This window comes from Argiope bruennichi, chromosome 7 (genome assembly GCF_947563725.1).
Source record: "Argiope bruennichi chromosome 7, qqArgBrue1.1, whole genome shotgun sequence".
Classification (NCBI taxonomy): Eukaryota; Metazoa; Arthropoda; class Arachnida; order Araneae; family Araneidae; genus Argiope; species Argiope bruennichi.
Genome location: NC_079157.1, coordinates 60,150,487 through 60,170,519, shown reverse-complemented (window position 1 = coordinate 60,170,519; position 20,033 = coordinate 60,150,487). Strand labels below are relative to the sequence as shown.

General features: G+C 24.9%; 1 protein-coding gene across 1 annotated transcript; it reads left to right on the top strand.

Moving 5' to 3' along the window:
- Positions 1-1,371: 1,371 nt before the first annotated feature.
- LOC129975140 (elongation of very long chain fatty acids protein AAEL008004-like) lies at positions 1,372-20,033 on the top strand. The gene is made up of 7 exons (XM_056088093.1): positions 1,372-1,585; positions 6,020-6,210; positions 9,363-9,443; positions 12,462-12,518; positions 13,203-13,308; positions 14,644-14,780; positions 19,069-20,033. Exons 1-7 carry the CDS (start codon positions 1,534-1,536, stop codon positions 19,453-19,455), a joined length of 1,011 nt encoding a protein of 336 aa, XP_055944068.1. The 5' UTR covers positions 1,372-1,533; the 3' UTR covers positions 19,456-20,033.

Below are 20,033 nucleotides of genomic sequence, written 5' to 3'. Positions count from 1 at the left end.
TTAATTTCAAATAATTCGTTTAGATAAACTTCCATGTCTGTAACTCCGTCAAATTGTCAGACGTTAAAGGTAATGTTAAAGTTATTAACATTTATGCAATAACTTATTATTAAATTATTAATAAATAATTTAATAATAAGTTATTGCATAAATGTTAAATAGAATTAACTGTGTAGAATAACAAATTATTATCTTTGTAATTACAAAGATATTAAATAGAATCCGTTAGCTTCCAACATCGAAGAAAATCAAACGATCAAATATTGAAACTATAAAAAGCATGAAACGGCTACCGAAATTAACGAAAAAGAATAGATAAATAAATGCAATTGTTTTTTTTTATTTTATTGACAATTAAAATAAAGCTTTTTTTTTCTAAATGAATGCAACCTATTAAAAAAAACTAATATTTAACATTTGCTGTTTAATTTACTGGATGTGTTCTAGCTATCATTTTCGTTGAATATAGTTACATAATGCTAGCAGTTCCCGATTTGATTGTATTTAATCGATAGCTCCTGAAGCAAAACATAAATCAATAAAAATAACTTTTTGATAAAATTTAATTGCTTACGATAGTATCCAAACAATTAATTATTAAAATTTTAATAATAATATCAGATTATTTATGTTGTTTTTCATTTGAATAATAATGTAAAATATAATTCTTGTCAAATAAAAATAGGTCTTCTTCGAAATATACTCTTTTTTTTCTTTTACTACTTCTTTAAACTGCTTATAAAATCGTTTTCATTACTTTTTTTAGAAAAAAAATCTAACTCGGATTATTTTTCATTACTTAATAATTTGCAGGATTCATATAAATAACAATAAAAATGAAAATAAAATAATATTATTCCAGAATTGTTCGAAATATATAAATATGTTTGTGTATGTCCAATATTAAATACTATGCCGGAGATTCGTAAAATTGATTTTTTTGTTTAAGCATATTCTTCATGCTTTTCAAGATGTGTGATAAAATTTTTAAAAAGTTTAATAAATAATTAACGTAAATATATAGGAAATAATATCTTTTTTCTCTTAAATTCTAAAAATTTCTCAATCTGAAGATATTAAGAACAATACGATCCATTTTCCAACTACTGTTAGCCTTATAGAAGATTGATTATTTACTCAGGCTCAACCCAGCAATCGTATTTTCAAAGAAGCATTAACAGATTTTAATTCTCAAACGGAGAGGAATACATATGATAAAATATTCATACCCTTATCACCCTGTTGCAGTTCTTTTTGTTTTATTTTCACAATTCATTTTTCTTTTTTACGTCACAGTTACTTTGATCCACCCCGTCTAGTGGTGGCGCTGTCTGCACTTTGCTTGCTTTTTTTATTTTTTTTATTTTTAATTTGAGATAAGGCGGTAGTCAGGTGTGGTGTGTGGCTGTTCGACTTGCTTTTTTTTTTCGGAGACAGGAAATCGCCAATTTTGGCTGATTTTTCCTGTATCCGAATTATTTTGGTACCTGACCGGCTCTGAATCTTTCACTTCGATCTTCGGCAGCCGTCAACATGGTTTGGAATGAAGCAGTCCAATTCTACAATCACACCTTTGAAAATGCTGGTAAGCCTTTTGATTAAGAATCCGTTGCTCATTAATAACCTTGAATATAATTTTTACTTTTAATTCTTAGCTATTTCATACGAAAATGCTATGGAGCGGGAAAGGCCGGGTTTTTTGAAATCTGTAGATACGCGAGTTAGAATTTTGCATGTAGTAAGCAAGGGCGTTTCGTTTATTTTGCTCGTAAATTGTTTGTTTTAAATTTTCATCCTTTTTATTGGATTCTTTAATTGAATATAACAGAAATGCATCTTCTGCTTTAACTAAATTTACTAAAATGCCAGTTGTTCATGCCCAGAGCAAAATAGTATTGAGTGTAGCCGACGAAGGTTAATTGTGGTGAAACTTGTAATATAGCCAAGTTTTACGCATGGAGAGAAAAAAGAAAAAATACTGCATTTATGTATTAATCATATTCCTATCTCTCATTTAAATACTTGAATTTAAAATTATTTCAAGAAGCATTTTATATCGTATATGGGATACGTTGGTTGCTAGCATAGCAACCAAAAAAATCTCTTAAAATTGATAACAGTATTTATAAATAGAATTTGCCTATCACTATTGAAATTCATTTTTGATTTTCAAGTACTAAAATTGAATTTGCTAACACTGAGATTTTATTTATCTTGAATAAAAATTGTTCTGTATATTTTTCTCCTCATAAATTAACATTCCAGAGAAGATCTTCATTTAAAATTTTTGCTTCATATTTATTCTGAGGATATTTCTATTTAAACTTGAAGGATATGCATACCATTATTGCTTATGAAATCTTCTTTTAAATTGTTTATAGACTTTAAATTTTCAGATTTTTCTATCTGAAATATCTTGCATGTGCTTCAAGTATTAAAAAATTCATTTTGACAAGCAGGATATTGCAGTTAATAAATATGTTTACAATATTGACATATGAAAGTGTAAATTAATAATTCAATAATATTAAAATTTTTATTTTATTAAGTTCTCTGGCATTTGATGTAACTATGTTCAACAATAATGTTAGTGTAAGGTTTCTTATTTTGTTTTAAAATTAAATAACAGTGGATCATGCTTACACCTTAATTTCGTTAAAATCTTATTCCTTTTCATCAGCTCTTACGGTACTTATCAATGATGATTTTCGGATTAGGTAGCTCCCTAAAGGTGGAGGAGGCTATATTCAAAACTGAAATATTTTGTGGAATATTATCTTTACTTCCACATGATCAGCTAGCTATATGTTATTTACAAAAATATTTTTCAACTGTTTGATTATTGGAAAGAATGAATGCATTTTTATTAAGCTGTCCTAGAATGATATGCTTTATTCAGTGGCATGTTAATAGATGCTAAATGGAGTGTATGGGGGGGGGGGTGCTGTGAAGATAAAAGTATATGTGTATTTTATTTTTCAAAGCCAGCATTGATGAAAAGATAAAAGTATATCTCCAAATGGTTATTCTCTCTTATTATTCCAATATTATTACAATTCATATAACATAAAATGCTTAAATATTTTGCATGCTTCTTGTGGTTATAAATTATCCATATATATGTTTTGATATCTTACTTTCATTTTTCTGAATATATCTGACAATATTAGTATGATTTTGAAGCGTTCCCCTCCTTTTAGTATCTCAATATCTGCTTTGCTATTCTTTTAGTGTGGGCATAGAAAAGATACATCATTCATTTTAGTTTGTCTTATTTGTAAAGTTAATTATTATGTCATATCTAACTCTAATATAATATATACTTTTCCTTTCATTAAAATTTTAATATCATATTTATAGGTTGGATATTTTCTACATAGTTGAAATGCAAAAAATGTACATTTTGTTCAAAATGTTCTGTAGGTAGTTCGTTGAACTTGAAGACGCCAAATTGGATGCTGTAAAAACTTGGAACAAAAAAAAGCATTAAAGCTTTATAAAATTTGAATAAAAAATAAATGAAAACTGTAATATATTTTCTCGGCGACTTTGGAACATACCACACAAAAACCATTTTAATGCTATTTTAAAATTCAGTAAAGTTATCTTTTCAATAATACATATTTTATTTCTATATAATTTTCTGATTTTAATAAGTTTTTAAAAATATTTTAATTACTTTGTTTATACCCGCATTCATTGTGTGCATTATTCAAAAAAAATTTTAATAACAGACAGAAAATAAGACATAAACATTCTATATCGGATTTTAGCTTCGAATCCCCTTTAAAGAATTTGTATTGTTTGCATGTGCTTGATATTTTTTACAATTTATATTAAAATATACATAAAAGAACTAATTTAAATATTTTTCCAGTTACAATTGCTCGTTAATGCTGCACTTAAATATTTAAGCCAATGAATTTTCACTATTAAAATTTAGGTTGCGGTAGTGGTAAAGCTGTTTGTTTACTTAAGGAAATGAGTTGAAATAATAGAATTGTGCAGTTTCATATTTTATAATGAATATCTTCAAAACTTGTAATATTAAACTGCTTATAATTTTTGTAAAATTTGCTGTATCACTGCTTTCAATAGTAGTATGAAATGCAATATTCTTAAATTCTTTGATGTCTTAGTTTGTTGTAAAGTTTCTGTGGAATCTGGGTTGCTAATGGATTTAGATCTTTTTTTTTTTAATACTCTCTTTGCATATATATATATATGTAATATTACCATTGAATTTTTTATTAATTTTTTTTCATTCATAGCTTTCTATTCATTGCTTCAATCCTCTGTACTTGTTAGCAGAAAATCTATTAAAATGTGCTAAAAGAAAATTTGAAATATTTTGTCCTTAGACATTCAATAGCTTAAAGACGTATTTATTAGCATATGAATATAAAGTAGTATTAGTGTGTATATATATATATATATATATATATATATATATATATATATATATATATATATATATATATATATATACAGTAGAAACAACTCTACTGTATCTAGTATTTATTACATGTATGTCAAAGAGCCATAAAACCATGACCATCCCACCAGACAAGTTCTAATTAATGCCGGAGAAAAATCCCATACAATATGCCCAGCTAAATGTTTGGAATCTGATCCATATTTTAATAAGATTCTCTGGAGCTATGTCATGTTGCCCATTATATTTACTAATTATTTTAATAAATTTTTGTTTTATATATGAATTTATACTTGATATCAACATAATGGATTGGGAACTTTTATTTATAAAACTAAATTATATTTTTTAAATATTTTTTTATCATAACAGGAGACAATATATGGAAGAAGTTGAAAAATTAATTTTGTATGATCTTCTCTTTAAGAATGTTATATTTGATACTTCTATGCATAGATTGATAATCAAATGTATAAAAAAAAGAATATCTAGCTCCAAAATAAATACTTTGTAACAATTATTATTGTGCTAACAGAAAATTACACAATTTTCAGGCTATCTTTGTCTAGCTTCATTATTTTTTGGGGTAGTACATGCGATATAACCTGTAACTCTAAGGTTGTGATGATCAATGCTGTAACACTTTATTAAAGCAATCATTGTAGTTAAAAGGCATTCTCAAGTTCACTGAAAGTTGCAAGTGTCACTATAATTGATGAATACATGTTTTTAAATCTTGAAAAAGTTTTCTAAAAAATGTCAAAGAAATTAAGCTACTTCAACATTTAATGACACAAAATAATTAAACATTCAGTCATATAATTATTGTTTAGTAATCTTAAGATCATATTTAAAATTATATAACTTTTTCTAATAATGCATTTTGTAGCTTTTCCTACCATGTTAATGAAATAGTCTCGAAATATAACTGAGCGTAATTTCTCATTATAGCATGTAATTATTCAAAAAGTATAAAGCAGACAATTTTAGTTTTTGAATACTCAACTAAAAATGATGCCATAATGTATCTTAGCATTAGAATTGAGGGTTATCAGTGTACTAATTGCATGCAATTAGTGAACTTCAGGTTTAATCTCGTGTCATTGTCAAATAGCCTAACGTAACATTTATGCTAATTTTCTTTGTCATTAATTGTTGATTGAATAAACATGACATCTTTTTTATGATTAATCACTGCATACAGCAAATATACAAGTACCAAATTGAGCATGATTATAGGGGGAAAAAATTTTTTTCCTATTTTCAGTATCAAAGTTTTGAACTGTTTTATTTCATTATATGATATGAAGAAAACTCTATAAATCAATTTTCTTTGCATGCTTTAGATATATTAGTTCCAAGATCTATTAATTTTATTATCTATGAATTTAAAAATGAAATTATATATTTTTTAAAAAAATGAATTAGATATATGTGCAATAAATCAATCTCTGTACTATTTATATTTATTTTAATTTTATAAAAAGTTCATGTATAAAAAAAAATTTATTACTAATTTCCAGTAATATTTTTATCACCTAAGTATTTAAAAATTGGTATCTATATGTTATACTTTTTTTTTAGATCCCAGAGTTGCAGATTGGCCCATGATGCACAGTCCTTTTCCTACACTCATCATTTGCCTTTCTTATGTATATGTAGTCAAGTACTTAGGACCTAGCTTAATGAAAAATCGAGAGCCATTAGATATCCGGTGGCTTATGACAATATACAATTTTTCTATGGTTATATTCAGCTTTTTAATTTTCTATTATGTAAGTATAATTATTTTTATTATTTCTTCAGTTACTTATGTTTCTGATATTACATGTTTTAATTTTCCTCCAACTAATAGACCTAATTTAATTCATTTTTAAACACTTTGAAATGTTATTACACATGTAGTAAAATAATCTCTACTATTAAGAAAGGAGAATATATATATGTGTGTGGTGGTGTTTTATAAGACATTCTTTGACTTAGAGCTATATAATTTAGCTTGCAAAAATATTGGAATAATAGCTTAGCAAAGATATATATTGGAGTGAAACTGAGAAATTTATTATTTTTTAAGTCAAAAGTTATGCAAAATTTTGACATTTCTAGCTGTAACTTTAAAAATTATTTATTGCAAAAAAAAGTGATTTTTTTTTTTTTTTTTTTTTTTTTTTTTTTTTTTTTTTTACCCTGCATTTCAAATCTGCTCTTTTTTCCATTTTGACCATTTTTAAAACTATTTATTTGCATATTTTTTGGCAGTTAATTTTGTTAGATTGAAATTAAAAGCATTTTTGTTGTTTTGTCAGATTAACATGAATAATAAGTTTTATATCTTCTGTAGAAAGGGATATGTTTTTGACACAATAAATTGCAGGCCCTGGTGAATGCGTAAACAAGTCCTTAGAAGTTAAAATGCTCGTTTAGTTTTTTACTATTCCCTTATTAAAAATTTTCTTGCATGACTGAAAACCTAAAAAAATAAAGATTAGAATTTGCGTGTGGAAGTTACATCAAAGAAGACATTGTAAGCCTCGAGAGGTTAATAAAATCATATTTATCATAAAAAGATTTAATAAAAATTGAGTATAACCAATATTGCCAGCAAACCAGCAGATTTCTAAAGGTGCCAAAACTTTGTCATGAATGCATGATTAATATTTTCGTTAATTATGATGTTTTAGCAATCATGTGAAATTTTATTGGATTGTAAATGGTCAGTAGATGATATATATATTGCAACGTGAATTTTTATGAATATTTTGTGAAATTTTCAATACTTTTCATTTATAAAATTCTTTTGCATGAATATTTTTATCTTCTAATTCAAAGTTGGGCGAAAAAACTCTTGGCTTCTGCCTACCATTTTGTGCCTGAAGTGATATTTCTTTAGCCTATCTGGGAACCTTGAAATTATATTGTATAATTTATATTATTGAAAACTTTTAATTAACTATGCTTTGAGTTCATGGTAATTCAAAAGTAAGTGAAAGCAAATTCATGCAAATTGAAACTGTTATTAAAATCTTTCTATTGTTGTGATAAAAGATGTTGCAAAACTGTTTTTATAACTTGCATCTGTAATTAAAGATTCATTGGACATTTTTTATCCCATTTAAAAAATTTTTTGCTTTAAAAAGATATTTTCTGATTTTGTGATTTTTTTATATTCATCGTATATAAATTTCTATATTCTTCTATATAGTATTCTTCAAAACTATTTTATCATTAATGAATCATTGCTTTTGCAACATTTTAATCTGATTTGGTGGATAAATATTAATGGCATTTCTCAAAACCTTTCTTTTGAAATTCTTGAACCATTTTAATTTTAGATATCTATGAAGAAATTTAAACTAATAGTTATCAAATTATTTTTAATTTATGTAATAATTTCTAATCACTCTGTTGTTCATAACTTTACTTCATGTGTCATATTTTTTTAGTCAAATTATAGGAATTTGGGTTAAAGAAAGCTTATAAGATCTTTAAATGATTTTAATTTTTTCATTGGGCTTCATTTTTAGATTCTCTTAAAAGTTTGTTTAAACTATGACCTGACAATGGCACTATCATTAAGATAGGAAAAAACAGATGTCATGAGAAAGCATTTAGAACTTATATAGCTTTAGGAAAAAAAAAAAAAAAAAAAAAAAAAAAAAAAATTAATAACACATATTTGGAAATTTTCTCTATATGGAAATAGACAGGGCAGGTTTAATGCATCTCCTATGAAAATGTTCTTAATATTGAAGTTATATTTTGATATTAAATTTTTAGAATTAATTGCTATTATTATTTTCCTGATATAAAATTATAAGTAATTTTTACAATCACTTATTTGAGATGGTATACGATGAAGAATCGGTTGCGAACCACTTCTTAACCTTTTTCTTTGGGGGGGGGAGGGTAGCACACTCTAAAGTATTGCACAGATTATGAATTTAAGTACTATAAACATGGAACAGGAAAAAAGATGTTATTCATCAGTTATGTTAAAATTTTAGATGAAATTTTAAAAAATACACATATTTATTATAATTGGGTAATTACAATGGGAAACCTGTTAATCCATTAATATCAAAACAAATTAGAAATTAATATCAGATTAATCGAATAAAGTATATTCTGTTGTCCATTGTCTAACAGTTCATAGGTTTACAAATTCTGTCTGCATGCATAGTATTTGTTTTCTTGTGGCAGCAAATAAAAAAGATGGGATTTTCTTAATGTCGAACTTTATATTATAATTAAAATAGAAATGATAAATCTGCACTAACAAAAAAGATTACTGAAATAAGTCGTAATATTTATTTTGAGATGTAGTTTAATTTTACGACTTTAAAAAAAAAATTTAATTGTAGTGTAAAGAAGCGATTTTGTTATTTTCTTTGTTGGAATGTGAATCAACAATATTTTTCATTTATTCTATCTTTATTATATATTTTTTAAGTAGAAAACCAGTTTAATCCTAATTTTTATTTAAAAGTATTAATTTCTTGAATTTGTTTTGAATTTTTCTATTCTATTTCAGTTTAAAAAAAAAACAAACTTTTTGTTGTGCAAAATTGAGAATTTCAAATTATTTAGTTACTTGGAATAATTCTATTAATATTATAGCAGAATATAAAAAGCAGTAATATTTTTGTACTCTATAATGGGCTTCCTCAGTTCCTTATTTTAAAACTAAAATGAGAAAATATTCAAAGATGAAAATCTTCATTTGATCAATATATTTTTTTTCATGTAATTAAATGTAAAATTACAGTTCAATAAATTTGTTTATATAAATTTTTCTGTTTTGTTGTATCTTGCATTCATACTTAGCTGTATAGTTTAAAAAGGAATTTCTTTTGCATGAGCAAAAATTTTATATTCTTTATTTTAATGTAACATTTTATTCTAAATTCATCTTTTTCTATTATTATAGTTTGGTGTTTATGGCTGGTTTGGATCATATAGCTGGAAGTGCCAACCTGTTGATTATTCAGATAGCCCTGAAGCCATTGGAGTAAGCATGAATTTTTTACATGTGGCATGAATTTATATTGTAATTTGTTTAATTATAATTTAGTGTTGTATGGTAAAAAAAAGTTTCCCGAAACGCTACCAAAATCTGAAATTTTTTTTTTCAAAAATGATTTAGCGTTTTTGACTATATAAAAATAAGTCACTGAAGCAATATAAATTTTTTTCTTTCTGTCTTGACTGAAATTCTTCTGTACTTTCTGCAATTCAGAATTACTTATAAATATTGTGATTTTTTTTTTTTTTTACTATAATATTAGAGGAGTATTAAAGTCATGGTTATTTTAACAAGACTATTTTCTTAATTAAGTATGTATTTAAATTGATATATATATTATCAATCATAATATATTTGGAAATATTTAGAAAATTTTCGGATTTTTACCAAAGTATTTTATTTTTGCATGATTTTAAAGTTTTTATACTTATTATGATAACATTGTTAATGGTATGATGTTTTATACAAATATTATAAAGTTAATTTGTTTTTTAAAAAGTTGGTTTGTAGAAACACCGGCAACTTTCTGGGTCATCTTCCAGTGGGGTATGGAACACTGTGACATTGTGTAGAAAGAGGATACAAACTCGTAAAGATTTGAATAAATGTTCTGTATATTTTGTTATTCAATGGAGATTTTTATAAAAAAAAAAAAGAGAAATGTTAAAAAAAAAAAAAAAAAAAAAAAAAAAAAAAAACTTGAGGCTAGGCATTTTTGAATATTTCTCATTTGCATATTGCTGGTGCAGAATTTATTAGTTATTTAAAAATTAATAATTGGAAAAACGTCTTTGTAAATGTTTTAGCACATTTATGTACTTCTCTGCTCTTTTCAAAAGTATTTTAATTTAATTATTAATTTAAAAATATTATTTGTTCTTTTATAGCTGATTGCATTATTTTTTTGTCTGGTTGCATTAAAAGCATTCTATACAATTCTATTACCTGCAATGTAAAGAGTAGTACCTGAATGCAATCTGATTTAATAAGTGTCTTGGGAAATATGATGCTAGATGATTTAGCTAGTGCACTATTATGGCAGCTTCAATTAATTATTAAATTTGCATTTTTACAATGGAGAATCAAAGTGTAAATAAAAATTAAATTAGGATTTCATTATTAGATTTTTACCTTTATTATTTAACTGTAATAATGCTCAAATGAAATTTTCCTAAATGCACGTATTTTCCTGTTAATCTAAAGAATCGTGTTGTTGTAATGACAGCCTCAGTTTGGATACTGCCATGCGATAGAGACCAAATTCCAATCAAAAAATCTATTTTGTTTTTATTTAAAAAATCTCTTGTACATTCCCCTGGCTCTTATTTTATATTCCAGGATGAGATTTCCTAGATTAAAAAATTTAAATTAAATTCAAAATTGATTTCTCTTGAAAGTAAAGAGAATGCCTAATCAGCTTAAAGTTACACTAAAGACATAAAGACACAAGGTTGCCAAAATAGCTTTATAAAAATGTATGATTTACATTCAAAACCATATATCAATCCAACTGAACTAAAAATATTATGTTTATGTAAAATCAAATAATACATCTGTGATGTGGTTTAAATAGGTAAATTTATTGGGGATTCAGTTTTAAACGAAATATGATTTCAGAGTAGTTGTATTTATTATTTTATGAAAAATTTCATGTAGAATTAAATGGCATGAAAATTTTAGAATATTTTTTTCTCATTTATTCAGGTGTAACTATATAGAGAAAAATAGTATTAATAATTTTGCATTACATGTCAATATAAGTTTAGAAAATCAGCAGTGTGTGCAACTTGTCTTCAAAATCAGATTAATAATGTTGAAATTTTTAAAAGATGAAAAAAATTATGTCTGGTTTATAATTATACTGCAAAATTTGTTTGTTGTATTTCTTTAAAAGATTAGAAGAAATTTACTTTAATTAAGACATCTCAAACGATTTTCAGTATGTTGATTAATATTTAAGTAACTGATATTTTTCTACAGAATTTGGTTGCAGACAGCAGTCATTGATATTCTGTCTGATGATGCTATACTTGCAATTGAAGCTGTTTAATTTCAACAATCTTTCTATTACTCAGATTACTTACAGAGATTCATATTACTTAATTCAATAGTATTTTGAGAATTTATAACTTTCTATTTGCTGTCGATTTGAATTGCAACCATTTCATTTATATACATTATCTTTTAAAGGCTGGATACTTTTAATGCTGAAAAAGAAATTTCAGGGCTGCAGCTATTTTGTAACAGATATATGTCTATAGTTAAATGACTTTTACTGGAGTTCATTCACAAATAAACTAGCACAGAAAACAAGAAATGCACAGTTACATCACAACATATATAAGTTAAAACTGTTGTCACTAGTCTTTAGTGTTTTACTTTATAGGGACTTGATTAGAATATATTTTACCCATTTTTCTTGCTTAGCAATATTTTATTAGATGGTATTTTACAAATGGTAACATGTGTGACAGTTGCAGGATTTGTTAAAAAGATTTTATTTCAGCTTATATATGGGTTTTGAATTTAGGATAAATAAATAAAAATATATATATAAAAAAGGAAAATATAAAGAAAATAATGCACTTGTGACTTATGCATGGGCCTGCTTATTTTGGAAAATATATAGTAATTTTTTTAACCCACAAATGAAATTTCAGAAAGCTTTAGTGGAATTAAAAGTAAGAAAAGCTATGCAGTTTACTGCTATGTCTTGCATATCATTTTACGAGTATTTGTATTTAAAATTTGAATGCTATGATATATTATTTCTAAAATTTGTGTGAAAATTGAAATATATATTCTCTTATTGAAAGTAATTAGTTTTGTTTCATAGTTTTTAAGTTAATGAAAAAAAGCTATTGGTGAAATCTTATCAAATTATTATGGAATACATTAATACCTTAAAATATCGATAAGCTAAATTAATTTTTAAAAATTAAAATTTGATATATTGCATAAACTGTCAAAAGACATGTGCTTAATGTTTATCTTTCTTTACAGATGGCAAGTGTATGTTGGTGGTTTTATATATCAAAATTTATTGAATTTACTGATACAGTAAGTACTAAATTTTTAACCCCAAGACTTTTATGTTAATATTTTTTTTATTATTATTATTATTTCAACATGTAATCCTTTATATGTAATCCTTTGTTTTAATATGTTAGGGAAATATGAAAAGTAACTTGCAAAACATGGTAAATTATTAAAAAAATATGATTTATTGTTCAGTGTTATGGCTTTATTATACAAGTACCATGTCTTGATCAATTAAAATTCTTGTAATATAGTAGAATTCCTGTGCATGAATATTTTTTTTTTAAATTTATTTTTTAGAGATTTTTTTTTAGTTAAAATATTTCTCTAAACATGGATGTCTGATTTTTAAACAGAGAAGGCTGTAAGAGTGTTTAGAGAAGGCTGTAAATTTTAAGAAGAATGTAATTATGTATTAAGAGTAAAAGGCTCTTTATTTGTTTTTTAATTGCTTTTTCATTTTTCCTGTAACATTATCTAATTTGTATTTTTTTAATTGTTTACCCTGCTTAAAATAAACCAAGTATTTGTACCCAAGGATTTTAATTCAGGTATATATTTAAAAAAAATGTAGATTTTAATAATTTTGTATTGGAATCATTATTTAGTCTCTTAGAAAATTCTTGCAAGTTATTATTTTTGAATTAATGTGCTATTAAAATTTCATCTTCCTGTGCAATAAAATTTTTTTAAAAAAATTTTCAGATATTTTTTGTAATGAGAAAAAAGTATAGTCAAGTTTCTACTCTTCATGTTATTCATCATGGGATTATGCCAATGAGTGTATGGTTAGGATTAAAATTTACCCCTGGTAAGAATGATAAACATTTCTATTGCCATGTATATAATAAGTCTATATGTTTCAATTCTAACTAGCTTGTAAATTTGGTATGATTGCAGTTACAATGCCTTTCAGCACCCATTCATTTTATCCGACAAATTTCTTTTGTGTTAATTATTTACATTTAGCCTATTTATTGTCTATCATTAGTACAATTTGTATGAAAATGTAAGGAGTTTGGTGTAAATGTATTTTAAACTTTCAAACAGTATGTGTCATTTTCAGTGATTAATGCTTCTGTATAAATCTAATCTAATTAAATTTTAGATTTAAAAGATAAAACACTACCCAAATTCTTATTCGTAAATCTATGTACATAGGTTTAATACATTTTCTTGGGTTGTTTGTGTAATTGACAATTAAATAAGTAAAAAGTTTTTCTCTGAAAAAATATTTCAATTTTTTTAAAAAATTGACGTGTCAATATTAATAATTAAAATTCCTTAATTACACAATATTTTCTAAATTAGATTATATAAATTATCGAAGATGCTTAAAAGTGGATAATTCGGGTTTGGATAATCTCTTACTGATTATAGTACTCTTTTTGGTGCTATTCCTTATTTACATTTTTAACACTGTGAAAAGGTTCATATAAAGAAGCAGATACACTTTTCTTGTGTGTGTAATTTTAGTTTATGTTTGATTTAAAATGTATGAATAGAAATTGTACATAGCATGTTTACATTCCTTACATTTGTAATATTCAGTTTTTTTCCTTAGAAGTAATGTCACATTCTTCATAAATTGGATGTAATTATACACTAATAAACTTTAGAAAAATTTTAAAATGCAATCTTCTTTCAAAATATTAGAAAAAGCTGCTGTGCTGCATTCTTTGAAAATTAATTACTGCAATCCAAGAAGTTTGATGTGTAGCAGATTGCTGTGTGTTTGATTTGTGAATGGAAACTATACACATGATATGAGTTTTTAAATAAATATACTATATGATTTTTTAAAATAAATCTAAAATTTATAAAATCCTTATCTATTGAAGACAGGAAAATGCAACAAAGTCTTTATATTATTGGACTGAATGTTTACCTATTTCCTTTGTTAGGAATTAAATTTTTACCTGAATTTTAAAACTCGGTAATGTTGGGTAATAATTCGTGACATGGTTATGTATAATCAATTCAACTGGGAACTGATCATAATCGTATGTACTTGGATAAATGCTATGAGATGAATAAATTTCTTGTGCATGTAATAAATTTATGTAATCTTTTTATATTATTTTGTAATCAAACTTTAATTTAGTTCTGTCTTGAATTGTAAAGAAATATATATATTTTTAAATAGGTGGACATAGCACATTCTTTGCTTTTGTTAATAGTTTTGTTCACGTTTTGATGTATACTTACTACGGTTTGGCGGCTTTTGGCCCACATATGAATAAATATCTGTGGTGGAAAAAATATATGACCACTATTCAAATGGTATGTTCATTTCTTTTTATATTCTAATTATTACATTTCTAGATTTTATTCTTACACAAATTTATGATGCTATATACATTAATGTTACTTTTTGTGATTATGGTTTAATATTATCATCTGCTTTATATTATCAAAATCCTCTGGTTCCGAACTAATGGACATAAATACAAGCAAAAATATTTGTTTGATGTGATCAATATATTGTTTAATATTATTAGTTTTGAAATAAAGAATAGAGCAATAATTCATTTTCAACCAGTCTCAATAATTAAAATGTGTGAAAACGCTCACTTGTAAAGTGACATTTAAATGATTTGTTTGTTTTTTTTCATATGAAGGAATTTATATATTTTTTTTTTTTTTTTTTTTTGTGCAAACTAAAGTGGTTTGATTTAAAAGTACAGATGCATTGCTAGCTTTGGATTAAAATTGAAACAACCATTAATCAATGATGCATGCAACTAAATTACTAATGATACATGCAAAAGAAAAATGGCCCTTTAAAAAAACTAATTTTAGTTTTAAAAACAAAATTGAAATTCTTAACAGCTATAAAAATTTACCTAAAATGAGTGAAAACAACACAAAGTGTAACTGAAAATTTCACAGCTTCTTTTGTAAAAATTTGACTAACAATACAACAATGATAAATTTTAACTAAACAATAAATATTAATGATTCGGATGGGAATGAGTTGGTTAACAAAAACCTCCAACAAACATTGAAATGAGTGAAGCTCTTGATATTTTGAAAAGCAAATTCCAAAACGAATTCAATTTTGCTTAAACTTTTAACTTCATCCCCTGTTTTCTTTCTTTTTTTTTTTTTTTTTTTTTTTTTTTGCTAACTCTGTGATTTTGTCTGATATTGTATGTGATGTTTGTCTCTTCTAGTTAGCAGGTTTTTAAACTCCAATGGCCATTCTTTCAATACTAGAAGCTTAATCCTTCCATGATGAGAACACTCATGAAATCAAAGCCACACAATTAAAACATTATTTGCTTTTATCTAAATATTGAATCAATTTTTCACATTTTGCCACCAACTTAGTAGCTTCTCGGTCAGCTTTCCTTTAAATTGTCAGATTTTCATTCGGTCTTCCTTCACATTTTTTCTTCATCTCATATTGCTTGATCCCCATTACTTAAAAAACAATGCAGTGACATATGTATTGCTTAGGTATTCAGTGAATTGCTAGCCGAAAGATGAAAAATTTCTGTTACTCTAAAAAGATTAACAAATCAGAAAGCTATTCATTAGTATTGTCATAAACAATGTGACTGAAAGTAGAATTAACAAATAATGTTATTTTTAAACTTATTACCTGTTAATTTGGTAATAATTAAAGCTTTACTTTTCCTTTTTTTTTTTTTTTTGTCATCATTTTACTATCAAGTGCAATATAAATGGTTTCTAATAATAATTCTCATTAAGTATTTCGAACAACACTGGCAAAACAAACCTGAAGTATCGTGGGTTAGGTGACTCACTATCTACCAATCATAAAGTGAATAAAGTGTAATGTTTACATTTTTTATATATAACAGATAGAACAGCAATTGTTAAATAATAATTATGGAACATAATAGTTATTTTTCAGTTTCTGATGAAACTGATCTTTTCAAAAAAATTTGCATTATATAATAATTAATAAAAAAATTATTAGATTGCATCATTAAACTGTTTGAAATTAATATATTTATTCATTTATAATATAGATTTTTTTAATTATTGAGTTTTTTGTGCATAATAAAAAAATTATTTCTGCTGATGTTTAATTTTTATTTTTGTTATGTGTGTACATAATCTGTAAGAATATCTTTTATAATTTTATCTCTAAATAAGAGTAAATAAATATTTCATTTTAAAATTTTGCTTTTTTTCTTATTTTTGTGTAACTAATAATAACTATTACATTAATAATCTGTATTGGAATTTATTATCTTTTAATTCATTCTTGTGGTAGGATTGAACAATTGTTTCATAACCCTTTTCCCCCTTTTTTTGTCGGGAAAAATCATTGACATTCAGTGAAACTTATTATACTAGCCAGTTTAATTTGGAAAGAAAGTGAAAAACAATTATATATTTTTCCAATACATTGGTAGATTTTCCTTCCATCTTTTTAGAATAATAGGATGCTAAGTGTCTGTTAGTACTTCAGTGAATTTAATATTTTATATCCATTATTTATATCACATTTAAAAATCTCTGAATTTCTTGTTTAAAAATAATTTCTTTGTTTATTAATTAATATTTTAATTTATTTTATTTTAATCTGCATACAATATAAAAATTTTAATTTCCATTTACTATTTGTTTTTCTTTATTTTAAGAACCTTGTTAGTTTAAACTTTATTAAAGTGATTTTTTTAAAAATTTCAATCTTTATGTGTTTACAATAAATCAGTTATCAGAAAATATTCATTACTGTATTCCTTGTTTCCTTCTTTTTTCCTTTCTTTTCTTATTGTTGAAATGCATTAGGTACTAAGCATGCTATATGTGACCAAAAACTGATAGTTATTTTTGTTTAAAATTGTTATTACAAACTTCCTTGTTCACGCTTCAAAGAGTCACACATGTTTTTGTTAAGAGTAAATTCTTGAATTTGGTGTCTGTTAAACGCAGTTATTAAGAAAAATTATACATCTCCCTTGCAAATTGCATACACTCGTAAAATCCTTCCCCATTTAAGGCAAATATTGTTTTCTTCTTTTAGTAAATCAAGTTATTGCTTTTATTTATAGGCTGATATAGGTTTGAATAAAGCAAAACTTCATTTTCTTTTTACTTTCCTAAGTCTAAAATTTTCATTTTTATAAAATGTATTTGGTATTTTTATTGAATTTTGTTTAAGGACAAATGTATAATTCGGGGATTTATTATATGAGTGATATTTTAATCAGATGTAGAATATTATATGCCTTCATTAACAACCAAGATGTTGTACTGATTGTTAAATATTATAAATACTCAGTTTTATTGAGGATGAAAATATTCTTGTACTTCTAATGATAAAAAGTTAAATATTTTAATTGTTCACAAAAACTTTTTTATGTTTAAATATTTGCGAGTAACATTTGAAATAATCATAATATAACCATTGTTTAAAGCAAAAGTAAAAGGGATATCATTACAACTATTGAAAACTTTTGTTAAGCTGCTTTTAATATAAGATTCTTTCATGTAAACTATTACAATATGCAAAATATTTCTGTAGTTTGCAATTGTTTTTTTAATTAAAATAAGAATCTGTTGCACCTCAAATTTTTATCGAGTTGCTTTTTTGAAAAATTAGTCTGTCGCAAAATATTTTTTAAGGCTGCAAAAAGCTAATTTTTTTCCCCATACATTAATAATTTTTAAAAAGTTATCCAGTTTAATAGATTTTGTGAGTGATATTTTGTATACGAGTTTACACCTTGAAATTTGAAATCAGCCATTTCAAAGCGAATTTCTATCTCTGTTAACTATTAAAAGCTGGTAATCAAATTTTGAATCAATTTTAAAGTATCAGGATAAAAAATGATATTAAGGTGAAAGGAAATCTTATTTAGATGCCTCTTCCTTCAGTTTTGGCAGTTTTAAACCGGTTTACTTTCAAATGTGGGGCAAAACCACATTATTTACATATGCAATAGAAACATAGTTTTTAATTAACAAAAAAATTTTTTAATTGTTATAAATCTTTAATACTTTCCTTATGCTTCAAAATATTTGTGTGCAAAGTTTAAAGAAACTCAATTCTTTATTTTATATTTAAAAATATAGTTGTTTCAGTTATGTTTAAAGGTTTCCATGAAGTAAATTATGAGAATTTATGAGGTTAGATTATTCTAAACATCTGTTAACACCATACACATAAAGATTTCAGACAATTTCTGTTGCTAAACAGCTTAGCACTTTTATTTTATTCCATTTTGTGAGATTTTTTTCTTTTATTTAAATATTTTTTTAAATTTTTCTTTAATCTTATATGCTTTAATTGTAAAAGAAATAGATTTATGGCTAATCATAAAGACTACATTTTTTAAAGAATTTTACTGTAATATATCATTTGACTTGTGTTATTTTTCAATTTCTTGCTGGTATTATTTCAAATTTATTTTTTGAGATAAATATAATTTTTTTAAATTAAAATTCCAAAAATATAAATCCATTTGATATATTATTATATTATATATTAGTTATTTAGTTATATTTTAGTTAGTTATTAGATATTTAGTTTAGTTATATATGAAATGGTTGATATCTTATACTAAATATTTATTATTTCCCTCCTCAGATTCAATTTCTCATGATATTTACTCATGCTTTTCAACTGTTGTTCATCAACTGTAATTATCCACGTGGTTTCATGTACTGGATTGGATTCCATGCAGTTCTTTTCTGGTTCCTATTTGCTGAATTTTATAAAAATGCATACCAAAAGAATAAAGCAGAAAAAGCAATACTAAAAGCAAAGGAAATCAGTGAAGAAGGATCACCTGTTAAAAATGGATATAAATTAACTAATGGTCATAGTTATTCAAATGGTTATGCAAATGGTTGTTCCACTAAAAATGCCTATACTAATGGTAATGGTTATATTCATTCAAATGAAAAAGAGCAATATTCAAATGGTGTACAAAACTGTGATTTATCTAATGATAGTATAAAAAAAGCAAATTAGTCCAATTTCTTTTATATAAAATATTGTGATTTTGCATTTGCACTGGGTACTTGTATATTGTTGCCATTTCAATACATAATATAATGTGGATATTTTTTCTTCACAAATTTGTTAAATCTAAGTCAAAAAACAAAAAAGTGTTTATTTTGCTTTTGCACTGAAGAATAAGTATTGTATATACCGGTGATATTTTGTTGGAATTTATTGTCAGAAAAAAGACATAAACAGTATTGTTCATTTCGTTGAGCCTTTAAGCCAAACTTTTGTATTGCATTTTGTAAATTTTAACTATCCATTTATTTCTATTGGGCATTTATAAAATTCATTTTGAATCTCAAACATTTGTGGACGGAAATATTAATGCTTTGTTTCAAAATCTTTTGAAAGGCATGTTATTACCACGATTGAAAATATCAAACTTGATCTTACATTTGTACAGTATTGAGTCTCCAGCTATGCAAAACTTAGTTTTAGTAGCTTGTAAAATGTATTATGTACTATTAATAAATAATTGTCCTAACCTATTTTTTGTACTTGCACAATTTATAGAATAAAAGCCTATTTAAAAGAAATTAAAA

Bases quoted from the DNA above. Each gene is read 5' to 3' on its own strand.
- LOC129975140 (XM_056088093.1), top strand. From the start codon at position 1,534: ATGGTTTGGAATGAAGCAGTCCAATTCTACAATCACACCTTTGAAAAT. The intron at 9,444-12,461 runs GTAAGCATGAAT...CTTTCTTTACAG, and splicing joins ATAGCCCTGAAGCCATTGGA to ATGGCAAGTGTATGTTGGTG. The intron at 12,519-13,202 runs GTAAGTACTAAA...AAAAATTTTCAG, and splicing joins TTATTGAATTTACTGATACA to ATATTTTTTGTAATGAGAAA.